This window comes from Brachionichthys hirsutus, unplaced genomic scaffold, assembly GCF_040956055.1.
Source record: "Brachionichthys hirsutus isolate HB-005 unplaced genomic scaffold, CSIRO-AGI_Bhir_v1 contig_746, whole genome shotgun sequence".
Lineage (NCBI taxonomy): Eukaryota > Metazoa > Chordata > Actinopteri > Lophiiformes > Brachionichthyidae > Brachionichthys > Brachionichthys hirsutus.
The window spans coordinates 32,354-49,134 of record NW_027180679.1 but is presented as its reverse complement, the minus strand read 5'-3'; the positions used below and the strand labels follow the sequence as shown (position 1 = coordinate 49,134).

The following is a 16,781-nucleotide window of genomic DNA, read 5'->3' as shown; positions in this document are numbered from 1 at the left end:
TCACTGGAAGCGGTGGACGACACTCAGAGCTTATTATTCTGATGCCATTTCAACTCCGATTTAACCCCCCATGGACTCTCTTCTGTTAGGCAAGATTATAACTGACTCACAAAAGCCAACAGGCCTCAAAAGTGCCTGCAAAGATTTGTAAAAACAATTAAAACTAAAGCACCATAAAGAAATAAATAAATACATGAAAAAATCTACCATGAGATAGATTCAGACGTTGTGACTGAAATTGTATTCTTTCAGATGACACCATCTTTCACTTCATTTATCAAATACAGAATCAGGTCACAAGTTCCGTTTACGACTACGACTTACCGGAATTGTTGCGTTTCAGAGACGCTGTCCCGTTCATCAGTTTCACCCCATTCTTCTTGGACTGGCTCTTTGGCTCAGCCTTCTGACTGGTGATCCCATTGGCTGTAGATCCTTTCTTTCCTTTCAGCTGACCAGTGAAGGACAAGGAGGAGGGACACTTTTAACTTTACCCTGTTCTGTACGTACTCCACACACACACACTTATATCAAAAAGAATCATAGATGGAATTTGGTGCAGTTTAATCTGACATTGCCTTTAGTGAGAATGAAGATACAGTATACGTGAAAAAACTTACATTCCCTTTCTTTAAAATGCATGTTTTTTTCTCAGTTTTTAAGGTATTTATATATATATATATATATATTAGAAACATGAAGCTGAGCAGAACATATATATATATATATTAGCTAGAAACAAAACTTTGGGTTTGACTTTCTAAAAGTAAGATCATTTTAAAATGAACCCTGGTTCTGCAGAGCGGCCGACAGTATGATTGCACACCTCTAAATCTACTTCTTATAGTGTGCTGGCGCTCTGCGGTCTGGAGGCGATGTTAACACCCCTTGGCCACGCCACACAGAGCACACACATCAAGGGGACGGAGGGCAGGAGGCGGAGCTCCATACGGCACTAAATGGTGACTTATGTGGCCATGTATCCAGGGCTATAAAAAATATAAATTACACACACAGCTCAAAGTCGTTAGGAAGCAGCGGACGAACGTACACTACAAAATGCTAAGAAATGGAAAATCCGGTCACTATAGTGCAGCCAGGTATTCCCTCGGGGGGGGGGGGATCCACAGCAGCAAAAAACAAGACAATCATGCAGCGCAAATGGCAGGAAGCGGTTATGAAGTGGGCGTGAGGCTGATACAGAATTATTAATAATAATTTGCTACCACTGATCGTGGATCCATTTTGATTCTGCTGTTTTTGCGGTTTTCTTGTATACTTTTTTAACTTTTTTACTGCATACCCCAGCATAGCGCCGAAGTTTGGCATTTTATTATTTGTTTGTTATTTGTTGCTCTTTTATGTTATATGTTGCACGTCGAAATCATGCCCCTTTCACCCCTCAGCAGTGAAAAAAATCAGCTGATGCAGCTGTTCACGACTATCTTACATTTTAAAGCGAGAGAAGAGATACTTTTGAGTGTTTTTTCAGATATATCCTAAATGTGATCAATTTTATGAGAGAAATTCAAAATGTTTCATGCAATGTTGATACAATTTGATATTTGCCTGTAAAAGTTGGTGACCACATGAAACATCTTTATAAGCTAATAAAACACAGATGTTTTTCTGCTGTTGATACAATTATAAAACGCAGCCTTAAAATTCTTACATTCAGGGATGATTAAACTCAGACCCTTTTGCTGCTCTGAAAATCCAAAGAATTACCCACAGACAGAGGCAGTCGCGTGTTAGTCACCTGAGCAGAGGCTTTAGTTTTAGCATCAGCAGAGAGGAACTTAGAGGAGACTTTAGAGACAGGGGTTTTACAGCAAGTGTTAGCGGTGAAGAAAGAGGAAGCCTTGGGAGGATCGCCAGCAGCCGGCTTGGATGGAGGCAGGTTGTCATAGAGGTCAGCGTTCTCGTCAAGAACCTCATCTTTCAGCTGTCGCCCCCTTCTGTTGGGACTGGAGTATGGCACCACTGGGTCCTTTGGGTTAGACTGGCCATGCGAGCAAGTAGAGAGGAAAGGGTTAGAGAGGAAAGGGTTAGAGAGGAAAGGGTTAGGGTTAGAGAGGAAAGGGTTAGAGTTAGAGAGGAAAGGGTTAGAGTTAGAGAGGTTAAGGTTAGAGTTAGAGAGGAAAGGGTTAGAGAGGAAAGGGTTAGAGTTAGAGAGGAAAGGGTTAGAGTTAGAAAGGTTAAGGTTAGAGTTAGAGAGGAAAGGGTTAGAGAGGAAAGGGTTAGAGAGGAAAGGGTTAGAGTTAGAGAGGTTAAGGTTAGAGTTAGAGAGGAAAGGGTTAGAGAGGAAAGGGTTAGAGTTACCGGTAGTTAGGATTCAGCATAAGACACCCCCTGATGACCTTCTACTACTGTACTGTCTTCTTGTCCCGTTAGGGGACGCCACAGCAAACCAACCGTCTCCACTTCACCCTGTCCTTTGCATCGTCCTCCCCAACACCAGCCCATCTCATGTCCTCCCTCACTACGTTCATGTATCTTCTCCTGGGTCGTCCTCTAGTCCTGTCCTTTGCATCGTCCTCCCCAACACCAGACACTCTCATGTCCTCCCTCACTATGTCCATGTATCTTCTCCTGGGTCGTCCTCTAGTCCTGTTCCCTGGCAGTTCCATCCTCAGCATCCTTCTACCGATATAGTCCCTGTCTCTACTCTGGACATGTCCAAACCATCAAAGTCTGGTCTCTCTGACCTTGTCTCCAAAACGTCTAACCTTCACTGTCCCTCTTATTGTCTCATTTCTAATCCTGTCCAACCTGGTCCCTCCCAAGGAGAACCTCAGCATCTTCATATCCGCCTCCTGTCTTTTCCTCATCCCCGTCCTTCAACCGGAGGAAGTGATACCGGACAAGGTCACCTTATCTCTCTTCGGCAGTTCAAAGTATACTTCTTTTACGAGGCAGGTGACTGGTTTTGAAACCGGAGTCATGATGCAAACCTGCAGGGGGTTTGTCGACCACGATTTGATCAGAGGGTTTTGACTTGGTTGTAAGTCGGCCCGTGTTAAATGACTGTAAGTATATTATGCTGCACCGTGATTCTGTAAATGAGGAGGAGAAGAGACCATTTCCTCTTGGTAGGCATCGTAGGTGAAACCACAGAAAATGCTCTCCACCCGATTCGCTCGCTCACTTTCTGAATATCGTGAATGAGACGAAGGTGGGGTCCCAGAGGGGGCCGTTCCGCCCAAGTAACGCCTGCTTGTCCCATTAAAAAATAAACAACAAATAGAGCATCTCTAACCTGGAAAAATAAAGATGACGACTAAGGACATGGATTTGGAAAGAAAATCCAAAGAGGAGAAGAGGAGAGAAGATATTTAGTTCATAACACGGTGGGGATATCAACGTGGAAAGGGACAGACAGCGGTCCAGCTGGTCTTCACTTAACGACGGAGTTACGTTCCGAAGACCCTGTCGCTAAACGACTTTGTCGTTAAACAAATCCCCCGTTGATTGAGAGCTTTACCCCGCGATGCGCTGGCAGCGCGTTCAGATTATACCCCGCGTCTCGCTGGGATCGGATCCAGCAACACCTGTGACCCAGAAGACGGATAAAGCCGACTGATAACTCCTCAGCGACTGCATTCCGCTCGGGGGTGGGTGTGATTGTTATGGTCGTTGTGTTTCAGACTTTTTAAAGCACATTTGCTGTTGAGATTTTGAGAAAACGGCTGTTCCGTAAATAAGAGCGTGTTGCACATTACGGCTCAAGTCGTTCTCTCTTCCTCTGCCTGTCGTTCATCTGACTTACCGTTCCATTGATGGGCACGTCGTCATAATGCAGAGCCAAACCAGTGGGGCAGGCGTAACCATTAACTGGGTTGTCCAGGTACGGGTTAGGAGAGAGGGCACGCTTACTGGTGAAACTGTGAGGAGTAAAACATCAAGATTATTCATATATACATATTTATCCACCACCACCACCACTATGTCAGGCTGGTTGGACATCACCAGTTTGTCTCTCTGGATCTGGAAGTCCCTCAGGATCTTGGCTCGATTATTTCATATATAAATACACACACACTACCGTTCCACAGTTTGGGCTCACCCACACAAAGGAAGGTTCAGTTCTTTAGCTTCTCTGAGCAGCTGAACTGTTTCCAGCTGTGCTAACATGGTTGCAGGGTTTTCTCCTCATCATCAGCTTTCTGATGTAACGAGCAAACACAACGTACCGTTAGAACGCTGGAGTGATGCTGGGAACGGGCCTCGATACACCCACGTAGGTGTTGCACCAGAAACCGGACATGTGCAGCGAGAATAGTCGTTTACCGTTAGCAATGTATAGAGAGTATTTATGATGAGTTTATTGAAAAAAAAATAGTGCTTTTCTTTAAAAAATAAAGACATTTCGAAGTGAACGGTAGTGAAAATATATATAAATGTGCAAAACACAGACAAACACTAGTCTTTGTTAAAAACGACTAGCGTTGTGTAACATTTATGATGCTGGACAGAACAAAATGAGCTTCCAACACTCCAAACCAAAACAAGGAGAGGGCGGGACTTCCCCTTCGTCCAATCGACGAGCGCCCCTTTCAGTCACGTGACGCTGCTCCGAAAGTTCGCTTTGCGAGTAAATCACAGTGTGAACGCAGACCTTTCAACTAATTAGAAATGCAACGATTTGCTCCCGATCGAACCGAGTCCTCTTGGTGCAGTGTGAAAGCGACCTTAGTTGACCCGAGCCACTAAAGCGGGAAATGATCTATAAACATTTGGTGAACTGTTGCTAAGTTTGCATTTCCCTAAAAGTACGCGTGTATCCTTCACCAGAAAGACTGCTTAGCCAGCTGGATGACGTTGGCGGTGGTCTCGACGTCGATGTAGTCGTAATGCAGGGTGGCTGGGTCGGCGGTGGAGCCCGTCTCCGCCAACAAGACGCCCAACCAGCGGCCCATCATCTCAGACGAAGATGCCTGGAGGAAAAACATGGAGTTTATTTAATAGCCTTCGGCATGTGGTCCTCTGTAATGGACAAATGTCCACTACAGAGGACATGCTAACTGGCTGGGTCTCAGGAGGATGTCTCTGTCTCTCTCCCGCTCCATAAAGCATCTCGTTCAAAGTGTTTACCACACACTAAAACATTTTTGCCCATTTTCACCCGGAACATTATCACCAAAAATAAACTTTATGCTGGGAAAATACCAAAGAGCGTGGACGGGAAGAACGCAGACACGGGGACGCACGTGCACGCAAATTCTGTGCACATTTGCTCCTTCTGACATCAGAAGGGGCGCGAGTTCTTCCAGACGTGTTTCAGGAGGTGATTACAAAACTACTGGTTTATTTTGATGTTTTGCTTTGATAAGGACCCAAAAATCACCAGAATAGTGTAGAAACATTGTAAAAGTGAGTTTCTCATAATATGTCCCAAGACAAGAGTTTCTTGTGCCAAAGAGGTAATCTTTTGGTAAAAGAAGCCCCCCCCCCCCTCAGCTGACTCAGACCCTCATCTTCATGAACCACACACATCTTAATTCCATCCACCCGTACAAATGTCCTCCTCCAAAGGCTCAGCCATGAATTTAATGGGAAGAGAATTGGAGTGGTCTGACAGAGCACAGAAACAGCCAATGGAGGAAGTTGTTTTACACCAGCAGCATGAAATGCTTGGTGTCGAGTGGAGGAGATGTTTCACCACATCGGGGGAAAGGAACGGAGGAAAACACGACGAGCAGCGTTTACTTGCTCTGGTGTGACTGTGGTTTAAGCAGCAAAACGTCTCCTCTCATGCGGCCTCACCTCCAGCACGGCGACCTCCTGGCCGTTGCGAAGGAGGCGGAAGGCAAACGGGTGTTTGTGGTCGAGGCCGGGGCTGACCTCGCAGCCTCGCAGGGGCAGCGAGGCGACGTGGCTCTTCAGATCGTCCCGGTCTTTGTGGAGGAGCAGCTGGTTGTCTCTCAAGGTACACCAGCGCTCCCGCCAGCGGTTGTTGGACAACACATTCAGGTAACCTGCATTCAAATGGAAAGAAGACATGAGGAAGATCTTATTCATGCCCAGCAGCACAGAAGATCCCACTGAAGAAGAAAGTCATCAGTGAGAGAGCGATAGGAAGGCGGGGCGGCCGCGGTGCGACGACACATTGCTCCTTAGAGTGTTTGTAGCGCTCTAAGGGACGTCCTACCACATGTGGGCACGTCTTCCTCTGCTGAAGAGGTCTGCTCATCCGTTGATGGCTTCTTCTTTCCCAGCCCGATGATCTTTGTTATCTTCTTGCCTGCTCCCTTCCCCACCGTCCCCGTCTTCTGCTCCGACTTTGAGTTCTTCTTTCCTTTTCCTGAGGCAGACACAGCAACGACGGTGAGTTTAAGCACAGGCAATTCATCTAACGCGTGTGTGAGGGGGACCCCTGCAGCGTTCGTGTGCTCTACCCCCCCCCCCCCCATTATCTTCACATGCATCCTCACTGAGAGAGGATGCTTGGATGCTTTTGTAAAGCTTTCAGAAAGAGAAGAGAAGAGAAACCCGAGACTCTGCTTTAAGCAGCCCCGAGTTCAACCCAAATTGCACTGGGTTTAGTCAGGCCCTTGTGGGTTGGTGAATTAGACTCAGTCTGCAATCCCAGCAACCCAACTAGTCTGAGGGGGCCAAGTTCAGCTGGCCTAGTTCCTACCCGGAGAGAGAGAAATGACTGCGCACGTTCTGATTGGAAGGAGAGTCAAGCCTGGTCTTGAGAGGACATACCCCCGTCCCTGTGCTATTCTGTCTCTAAATGAGAGACGGAGCTTCTGATTGGCGCTTTTTTTTTTTTTTACATGCTGTGTTCTGTGGTGTGTTCAAACACGAGGGAGAATAAAAGCGTAAAAATGGAAGGACGAAAAGGGAATTCAATTCAGTTTTATTTCTCTAGCACCAGGAAGTTATCTCAAGGCACTTTACAGGATTAGCAGGGAAAGACAGAACCCAACTTGACCCACAAGAGCAAGCACTTTGGCAACGGAGGCAATAAAAAACTTCCCTTTAACAGACAGAAACCTTGGACAGAACCTAAAACTCATAGTGGACGGCCATCTGTCTGACCGGCTGGTTTGATAGAGGGAGAGAGAGAGAGAGAGAGCAGGAGCAGACAAAAACAAAATGTAACATTTAGGTTGCTGAACAAGATACTGACTAAAGAGCTGCTATATAAAGCTATAAATGCTAATGCTAGCGATAGGGACATCAGTGTTGAGGGACACAGGTCCAGGTTCTGCAGCACCACGGACAGAAGGACCTGCAGACAGAGACAGAAAGAGAGACAAACAGAGGGAGAGAGAGCACAAGACTACAGGAAGAGAGAGAGAGATCACTGACATATTTATAACATGAATAACCAGAGTGAGAGGGAGGAGCTTAGTGTGTAATAGGAGGTTAAGCCACCAGTGCTGGCCTATGACAGCATATTGATTATTATTGATTAACTATAAGCTTATAAGGAAGAGACAATAGAGGACCGTCGGATTCCTCCTCTCTGATGTCATCGCGTCGGGTTTCTGAACACTGGAGTGGCTCAACGTGACACGAATCCTGATAGTAACCAGCAGACACACAGCCGGAAGCAGCGCAGCGCTGTTGACCTCTAACGAACAGTCACCCAAACTCTCTCTCCTCCATTCTTCCATTCTTTTTGGCTCTCTTCATTAACATTTAGTTCAACATTTCTTTCCTGATTGCATTTCCCTCCAGATATGATGTGACCGTCGCCGTGGCCACAGCTTTAATGAAATAGGACACCGTCTGGACACAATTTCTGTGGCACGAGTTCCCTCCCAAACACGCATCACACACAACGCAGTGCTGCGGAGGAACGCAGACGCACAGAGAGGAACAGGAATTCTTCCCGTTGTTCCCGTCAGGAGAGGAAAACTCTAATCAGGTCAATTTAACGCCAGTAAATGAGCTCTTCTTGTTACCAGCCACGGAAGGAAAAGGGCCAACGAGCTGAAACAATGGAGGACGAACTCTTGGTATTTATGTCACTAACTAGTCAGTAATGTTTCACGTGGGCAGAAGATATCCGTCTGAGCAGGGGTGAAGCGGTTTGACGACACGGGCCTCAGAGATACCGCCACAGAAACGTCACAACGAGCCAGGCCTTTGCTTTGAAGGCCTTTGCTTTGAAGGCCTTTGCTTTGAAGGCCTTTGCTTTGAAGGCCTTCAGCAATAGACTCACACACTGTTCTGGTGTGGTCTTGGTCCACTCTTCCGTCAGTCTCTTCCACAGTTCGGTGACTTCAGTGGGTTTCTTGGCCATATTGGCTTTCGGACTCGGGGCAGACCATTTCATCATTTCACCGTTTTCAGTTTCAAGGAGCTGCTTTCGCCGTTTTGCTGTGCGACAGGGAGCATCGTCCTGCAGCTTGGGCGGTGAATGCAGGGAAGGAAGCACATGTTGTTCTGGTAAACATTCGCATTCGCTCAACCAACGAGCCGTGTAAGACGCCCGGCTGCTGCTGTAGAAAACACGGCCCACACCGCCACACGTCCTCCTCCACTTTCAGTCGGTCAGTCTTTCCCCAGTTTGTTGCCAAACAATTGGGTTCATTGGACCCAAATCAACTGAACTTGCTTTCATCACCAAAGTGACCTTTGGACCAGCTGTCTGTCCACTGTCCTCTGCTCCTCGGCAAAGGCTTGCTGCAGAGTCTTTCTGCTAATGAGAGGTTGGGTCACGGCAGAGCGGCCTTTCAGTCCAAACGCGCTGAAACGTCGACACAGATCATCGCCTTGTTTAGCGCTGAACTGGCCCGGCATTCCAGCTAGTGCTGAACCGACTGCCCATTACATCATCGCCTTCTCTCTTGCATTTGTGAAACTGGAAGTTAAATAGGGGCCAGATTAACACCAATAACTGGGAGGCATCTGACAGCGTTCTCTAATTTTGATCAGTGTTCTTATTCTAATATCGTGCTTCAGGATATATGCAACTCTTGAAATATGTTTAAAATATTGCTCTTTTACTCCTGCTTGGATCATTTCAAATATCACTATTAGGGATGTCCCGATCCGATCTTGTGATCGGAAATCGGGCCCGATCACGAGCGTGCGGACTCGACTGTCTATTAAATATTCACATTTAAGATTTCCTGTTGCTCTAGTCCAAGTCCAAAGTGAAAAAAGTATTTTATTTATTACTTGACTGTTCAAGTTACGCCACAGAACTGCTCTGTTTAAGAGTTAAATGTTGAAATAAAATGATTAAAATAAAAAAATAAGGGACATCCTGGATCCGTTTTTCACTCGTCTTTATTTAATGTATTACCGGTATAGACGTATCGGATCGGTTTAAAATCAAATGACTTGGACTCGGGGGCAATAAAGCCCTGATCGGGACGTCCCTAATGACTCTCCTTGACATTTAGGAAACTGTAGGTTGTTCTCTAATTTCGATCTCCATTCTGTCGCTCCGACAGGATGTTTGCCTGCTGAGCAAACAAACTGTAAATTATTAGGATCTATTTCTCTGCCGTTGGGCAGGGGAAGACCATCTCTGTGCAAAACCCATTCTATCTTCGTGTTTCATGCATTATTATTAAGATTCCCCTCTGAATCACGAGAGAGATTAATGGGGAGAAATACAGCTGCAGCACTTTAGGAATAAGAACCGGGTCATAGATAAACACAAATCTTTGTTGCGTTCAAGAAGCCACATCAGTTATAGCCAAATAATTCTGCGATGAGTCATGCAGCTTGATTAAAGGTGCCAGAAACGATGCATTATGTGACTCCCTGATGTGGTTCATCAAATAACACCACAGGCTGCTTAATCTTTTGCACTCCATCAAAATGAATGCAAGCTGTGCAAAATATAGTCAAAAATTCCCCACCCAACTAAATTCATGTTTCCGGGACAACTGAGGGTGCATTTAAAGTATGCGGAAATATTTTTCTTTAACTGTGTGAACATGTGTATCTATGAAATACAAAAGGCAATTGATGAGTTCATGAGATCATGACATAAATAAAAAGGAAATGAGGTGCACAGATCTCGCTCCTTGGACGTTCGATCCGACGAGTGATGATGCAGAAAATGTGAAGTTAATATCTTTCGTGGTATTTCCGCTTCGGACTCAGCACTTGTCTGAGAAAATGAAAATGGCTTTGTTTTTAAACAGCTGTCCCCAAATCCCCTGCTCTGGCCTCGTCAGGGTTCTACCGAACCCGACTTGAAGCTTAGTGTGTAACCTTTAGACGGATGTTATTGGCGCGGGAAACCATGACATGAAGGTCCAGGACGTTTCCTCTGCAGTAACATCAGCGTGTTTATCGCACCGACCTCTTTCCTCATGGTCTTTGCTGCCGCTCCTTTAAACTCGAAGGTGTTCCCCAGAAATCCCACGCCAGACATTTAAATGAAATTGTAAAAGTTTACGGATCACTTGGGCGTGGCCGCTGTGGACTCTCACCTTGGTCTCTGCACTCATTGTGTCCATTCTCATGATTCGCCTCTCCATCAGAGCTCGGCTTGTCAAACGACGCCTTCTGGCAGGGAAGCCACATCACACACAAAAAGAGGAACAGATGCACAACACCAGTGAACAAAACTGTACTCCCCCTCCCCCCCCCCCCAAAAAAACAAAACATTCACATTGACAAAGACACCGAGGCACAAATTCTAATGTCCTGTAGAATCCCTTCAGCGCATCTGCAACAACCTATAGGTGGGTAATTAGACTGGCTTATATTTACCTGGACTGGACTGTCATTGACCCTTTAAAGCCCGCACCATGAAGTCATTGTCAGAACACTCTATTTTTTGGAAAATAAGGTCTTAATGGAACCTTCTGACAAATTTGCTCTAATTTATGTAAATTTAGCTAACTCCAGATTTTTTTCATGTAAAATGCAGATGCATTTGTTGGCTTGTAACTATCAGCTTTTTCTGCGAGAAAAAAAAAAAAGTCTAACTTCTGAAGTAGAAGTCTCAAAATCCCGAAAGGCCATGTGTATCAAATATGATACGTTTGGCAATAAAGGGTTAAACAGCCTCTGATGTGGCTCATTTTCCAGCATTAAACACATACATACATGTGTCTCCACTGTAAACTGCAATACTACCAATATTTCCCAATAATGCATTGTTTTCCTGCAGTCTTCTGGGTGATCAGAATGTATTAAACAGAGGCCAAAATGTCAACATTTAAGAATCAGGATATTATTGGGTCCTTCCTTACGTGCAAATGAAACACAAGGCCTTTGGATAGAGTCGGCGATGACGCCTAAATATTACATTTACACAAAACGTATGTGAGAAAACGTGTTTACCTTTTCCAGTTCAGGTTTGTGTACTGGTGATCCAGATCTAGATCCATCCAGGTCTACACTGCCATTGGCACAAACCTCCCTCATGACCTAAAAGAACATCAGGAAAAACAAGATTAGCTAAAGATGCTACTGGTCCTGTGAAATAAGTGGAAGGAACTATTAAGAGCGTTCAACCTATATGCTGGCCCACACCCATAATAAATGGAGTGAATACTGGAGGTGGAGAACATTAAATGGTAGGAGTTGGTAGAAAGGTGGGGGTGTCTGCTACAAACATTAGACACCACAGACTTTTTACGATGTCCAAAAATCCTTATGCAATAAAGTCCAGCATGGGCCAATGAGATCCGCAGGCCTCTGCAGCAGGCGCCAGTGTGGATTACTTTGACCTCATTGGACAACTCCCCAGCAGCATGCAGTGGCGCTAGGGGTGGGAAACGGTTGAGTGTGCATGAAGGCGAACGCACTCTCTGAAACACACAGACGAACACACCTTCATCCTGAAGCATTCTGAACCACTGGTTCAGAATCAGAGGGAAATGACAGACTGTGGCTCCATGGGTTTGGCTCAGAGAGCGTCTCAGAGGCCGGAGTGGGACAGACAGCAACGCGTCTGTCTTCCACTGCAGACATACATTTCGGGTCGGAGCAACAGGGGCTGAACACAATAAGAACATGCGTGTTCCGTAAACGCACCGTTAGCAGACACCGTTTGGGTGAATCATTACCGGAACGAGCAGGCGTTGGAAAGCCTCGGGGAATTAGCCAGCCTTCCATTCCCTCTTCCTTCTCCTGTTTCATTTCTTTGTTCCTCCTTTTTTTTACTAAATCTTCCTCTTTGTGTCCCGCCTCTCCATTTGGTCACTTCCACATGGGTTCACACAGGACAGCGTGCCGGCTCGCCACTTCAATTATTGCTATTGATAATAGGAAATGTAGGAACGATTATGGTTTAGGTTTATTCCTCTGGGTAGAAAATTAGCTCCAGATAAGTGGAGGGTAAAAATAAAAGCCGTATAAAAAGAGGTATGAAAAAGAAAGCAATGGATGAGTGATTGCAAAATACCGAGCGGTAAACACAGACATACAAAACTCTCTGGATGGAAGCCGCTCTTACAGACCCTGAGGCTGTGGGGTTGGGCGGGGGGGGGGGGGGGGGGGGGGGGGTTGGAGAGTCAGACCCTCCCTCTCTCTGCTGCTATTAACAAACAGACCCAGATCCAAACCCGGTTTGCAAAGATGGCCGAGAGCACAGAACGATTGCAGTGTGATCGCTTCAACATGTATCCAAAATCCTTCCACCTGAATGGAGAAAGGAGAAACGGTTTCCCGAGGCAACGATTACTGGAGTCGCTTCAGAGGTTTGAACGGTACAGAGCTCTGTCTATTTAGAAATGACTGCCTACCCTACAGTTGGGCTGGTTACCTGCCGCACCAATTAGCACCACAGCTAAAAATAAAGCCTAAAGTGTGACTGGATCCAAAAGGGAAAGCAGGAACTATTCTCGTCTTCAATCTTCACCAGAAATATGAAATCATTTGAACTTTGTGGAAAAGAAACAACAACGAATGAAACTAGTTTTTCCATCATGGCACGCCAGGAAAAATGTCTTTACTCCTAACGAGGCATTTGATGAGTGCAAAAACGCCGTTACAAGCAGAGCGCAGAGCTCAAAAGAGCTCGCAGCAAACAAACAAAGAATCCCAGAAGACTCTCAGGAGAGCGAAGAAGAACAAAAGTGAAAGCATCCTTTTGAAATGCAAAGACCAGAGGAGGCCTTTCTGCGCTCCCGGGATGGAAGCAGGAAAAGCCCAGAGGAGCCGGCACGGAACCAGCTGCAAACAAACAGCGCGTGAAAAGCAGAATGGACTCGGGCCTATTTGCTGTCTGCAGGGTAGGTTAGAGGGAAAGATCAGAGAAGAAAGGGAGGGGGGGGGGGGGCAGGTATATAAAGAATGCGTGAGAGAGCAGAAACCAAATATCTTCACATAAGAGCGAAAGCACCGCCTGCTCACAAAGGGCTTATTTGATAGCAGGAAGAACACATGAGAGCGACGCCATTAATCATCCGTGCTAGCTGCTAAGCTAAAGAGCAACTCGTTCAGCTCAGAGGGAGCACGAGATGACTACTATAGAAAGGGCCCATCATCTTTATCACTTATTAATTCACTAATTAACTATTACTCATATTACCATCATCATCATCATCAGCATCAGGCGAGGCGAGGCGAGGTGGAGGTGGAGAAATCGCCGGCATTTGTCTGTCTGTCCGTTAGCGAGATGACTGAAAATGTTTGGGACGGATCTGGATGACATTTTCAGAAAATGTTGGGAACGTTACCAGGAACAGATGATTAACCTTTGGGGACGATCCAGAAGAGATCCAGGGTTCTGGATCACTTTGACATTTTTGTTATCTGTATGTCACCACTGAAATTCATCCAGATCCGGATCCAGAATGACATTCGGAAAAAATATTACGTTGAAAACCCAATTTATGGATTCAAATATCTGTTAAAAATCAACTCTGATTCACTTTTACTTTTCAGAATTGGTGTATGAAGATACCAAGAACAATCTAGAACCTATTGGTGATGATCCAGAAGCGATACTGGATTCTGGATCCCTTTGATCCCAGCAACGCCTCTCTGTCCACAGTTACTCCTGTCTCCAGCATTGTCCCACCCACAGCACCATCTGATTGGTTGCACGCAGAGGCACACAGTTCAAGCGGGGCGCTCATGGAAACTTAAAGTATTGCGAGTGAAGAAACTCTGGAGAACACGTATAACGAAATTTATGAAGTAGAGAATCCGTCTCACAGTCTAGACGAGGAACCTTTTAGGAATCGTCCACGTTGAAAGCCGACAGATATTTAGCCACAAAGAACAAGATCAAGTGTTTGAACACTGTTCTGCTTGGCAACAGGGAACCGCATCCCGCTGTTCCACGTATTACGTAACATTTGTGTTACCTTCAGCCACTCTTCGGCCTGTTCTTGACTCTGAACAGCCAGCACTAAGGCGTCCGCCCCCTGGTGGACAATCTTCAGCTCGTGCTTCTTTTTCTTTCCGTCTTTGGGAACGTGTGTGACGCTGCATCCCGATAGGCTCAGCTCCATCTGGGGGGTGTGGTCTTTGGAGGACTTGTAACACTGTAGGAAGCAGAATGGAAGGAGATGCTGCTCAACCACCTTTAGGCGATTTGGTGGCAGCGCTTACAGACGAGCACAGACGAGCACGGACGAGCACAGACGGCAGCGTCCCTCACCAGCAGCTTGTTTTCTTTGATGACGCAGAGGAGTTTGGTCCACTGGCCAAAACGTTTCTTGCGCAACAGGAAAGCGCAGATCCGGGCGTCCTTCACCAGATCCATGGACGCCTCTTCAGATGGCCACTGGTGACGCATTTTCTGACCCTTCCCGTCCTCCTCTTCCTCATCGTACGACTCGTAGGAGCTGCTCATGGCGTCCGAGTCATAGTCTGAAAAGGAGGCGAAGAAGACGGGGGGGTTCGTGCTTCACACATTGCTTCCCGAGGAACCGTCGTGTCAGTGTGTGTCACTCACTGGAGGTGATGTATTCCGGAGCCTTTCCAGGACCTAAAGGTACCGCCTCCTCATAGTATCCTTCTGGTAAAGAGGAGCTGGGCAGAGGAGGAGGGCCACTGTTTGGAGGCTGGAGAGAGAACAGACGTTTGAATCAACCAAAGCAGGAAGTGGCGACAGCCGAGATCTCCGTTAGCCAACGGTGGGCGCAGAACCAGCTCACTCTAATGGCGCGTTGCTCTTAACCCGCAGGTGGAAAACTCGGCACCAGGAATGACTCTTGTTAGACCAACGTCATCATCATGACACACTTTACAGACCGCGTTCCCAAAAAATGCACTGCCACTGAATGAAACTGAGTTTTTGACTGCAAACATTTAAATTTCGAGAGGAACAAGCAAGCAAGAGGTAAATCCTCCTTTTCGCTAATTACTAAATATAAAAAAAACATCCTTGTGAAAACGAGAAGATATTAATTGCCTCACAGCAGGGAGGTCGCGGGTTTGAATCCGACTTGTGGCCGTTTTGTGAGTTTGTCCTGTAGATAGTTATTTTACTAACGACCTCAAACTTTGTCATTTCCTTTTATCTGTAAAAGTGCAATATTGCTGTGCACTTTATTTTGGTGAGAGGCTCAAACCGGCTCTGCAGGGTAACCTGCTGCACAGATTTTTGGAACATTGAAGGTGTTGCTGTCAGTTATTTTTAAAAATCAGGATTTAAATCAAATCGGTGTTCGGCCAGAAAATTGTAATCGGTGCATCCTTAGAAAATACGTCATCCAATAATCCTCTTCTTTGTCGTGCACGTTTCACTTTCTGAAGCTTATTGCGTAAATCTTATCGCATATCATTTGAGGCGATCTGGTGAACTCATTTCTTGGCTGGGATAAGCAGCCTTGCTAAATTCTTGGACCGTCAGCATCCTCCTCCTTGCCCCAGCCCTATTATAAAAAAAAAAAAGAAGCCCTGACGGGGAAGACAGAAGGGAAGGCAGAGAAGCCAACAGAGCAAACGCCTCGACCATTAAAGCATGAAAGCCAGCGCATACCTGAGTAGACCTGGGAGGATTGCTTGACGTGAGCTCCGTGTCTCGCCTCACAACAACTTCCTGTCCGAGACGTTTAAACAACAAAGCCATTAATAATCATTGTTTGGCGAAGCGTTTTCCCTGAGTGAAGCAGAATACGTTACATTTCCCTCCAAACAATGTGATCCCACGCCTCTGCTATGTAGTGACTCGAAGCGTAGAGATGAGGAGAGCACACGCACACACACACACACACACACGCACACACACACACACACACACACACACCTACTGTGGTAAAATTGTTGAAGGAAGCAAAAGAAAATCTCAGCAAAAATGTAAAAAAAACCCCAAAAATGCATAAAACTTTATCATCCATGTTACGGTCATCCTGCACGGGGCTCCTGTCTCACGTCCAGGAAAATGTGCTCGGTCATGTTTAGTGTCTTGTGTCTGTGTTTTTCCCACTTCCTGTTTTATTTTGGCACTCGACCCTCCTCTCTCCTTTCTGACCTTGACTTCCTGCCTTTGTGTGATTGTCAGTCCCGCCCCGATTGGTTCCACCTGCGTTCCCCTACCTCACGTATAAATTGTTTGTACCTCCCTTTGACCTGTGTTGTATGTTTGAGCAGCAATCCGTGCCGTGCAATTTTGTTCTTTGATACTTTGCCATTCTTGATTTGTTAAATATGTTCTTTATCACGGTCACAATTCTATTTCTCTGAGAGTGATTTCTGTTGATGTGTTGCATTAAAACATTATTGAATTGGACATTGTTTCTGGAGTCGCATATAATTTGGGTTCAAGTCCTAGTTCGGGTCGTGCCGACCTGAAGTAATGCCCTTCACAGATTTCCTCCGACTTTCCTGTCCTGTCATCGTCTAAAAGTCGTTCATCCCTGACAGTTTGTTACGAGCATGAGGAGAATGCCGTG

General features: G+C 46.0%; 1 protein-coding gene across 1 annotated transcript in view; it reads right to left on the bottom strand.

The window, feature by feature from the left end:
- Positions 1–324: 324 nt before the first annotated feature.
- Positions 325–16,781, bottom strand: part of afap1 (actin filament associated protein 1) — a gene marked incomplete at its 3' end in the record, with an annotated part of 37,689 nt that continues 21,232 nt past the window's right edge. Inside the window, exons 4-14 of the mRNA XM_068759431.1 lie at positions 14,840–14,948; positions 14,543–14,754; positions 14,247–14,426; positions 11,272–11,358; positions 10,413–10,488; positions 6,152–6,304; positions 5,767–5,978; positions 4,792–4,937; positions 3,770–3,884; positions 1,760–1,990; positions 325–451 (exon numbers count right to left, since the gene is read on the bottom strand). Coding sequence (XP_068615532.1) covers positions 325–451; positions 1,760–1,990; positions 3,770–3,884; positions 4,792–4,937; positions 5,767–5,978; positions 6,152–6,304; positions 10,413–10,488; positions 11,272–11,358; positions 14,247–14,426; positions 14,543–14,754; positions 14,840–14,948 — 1,648 coding nt within the window. The remainder of the gene's footprint in view (positions 452–1,759; positions 1,991–3,769; positions 3,885–4,791; positions 4,938–5,766; positions 5,979–6,151; positions 6,305–10,412; positions 10,489–11,271; positions 11,359–14,246; positions 14,427–14,542; positions 14,755–14,839; positions 14,949–16,781) is intronic.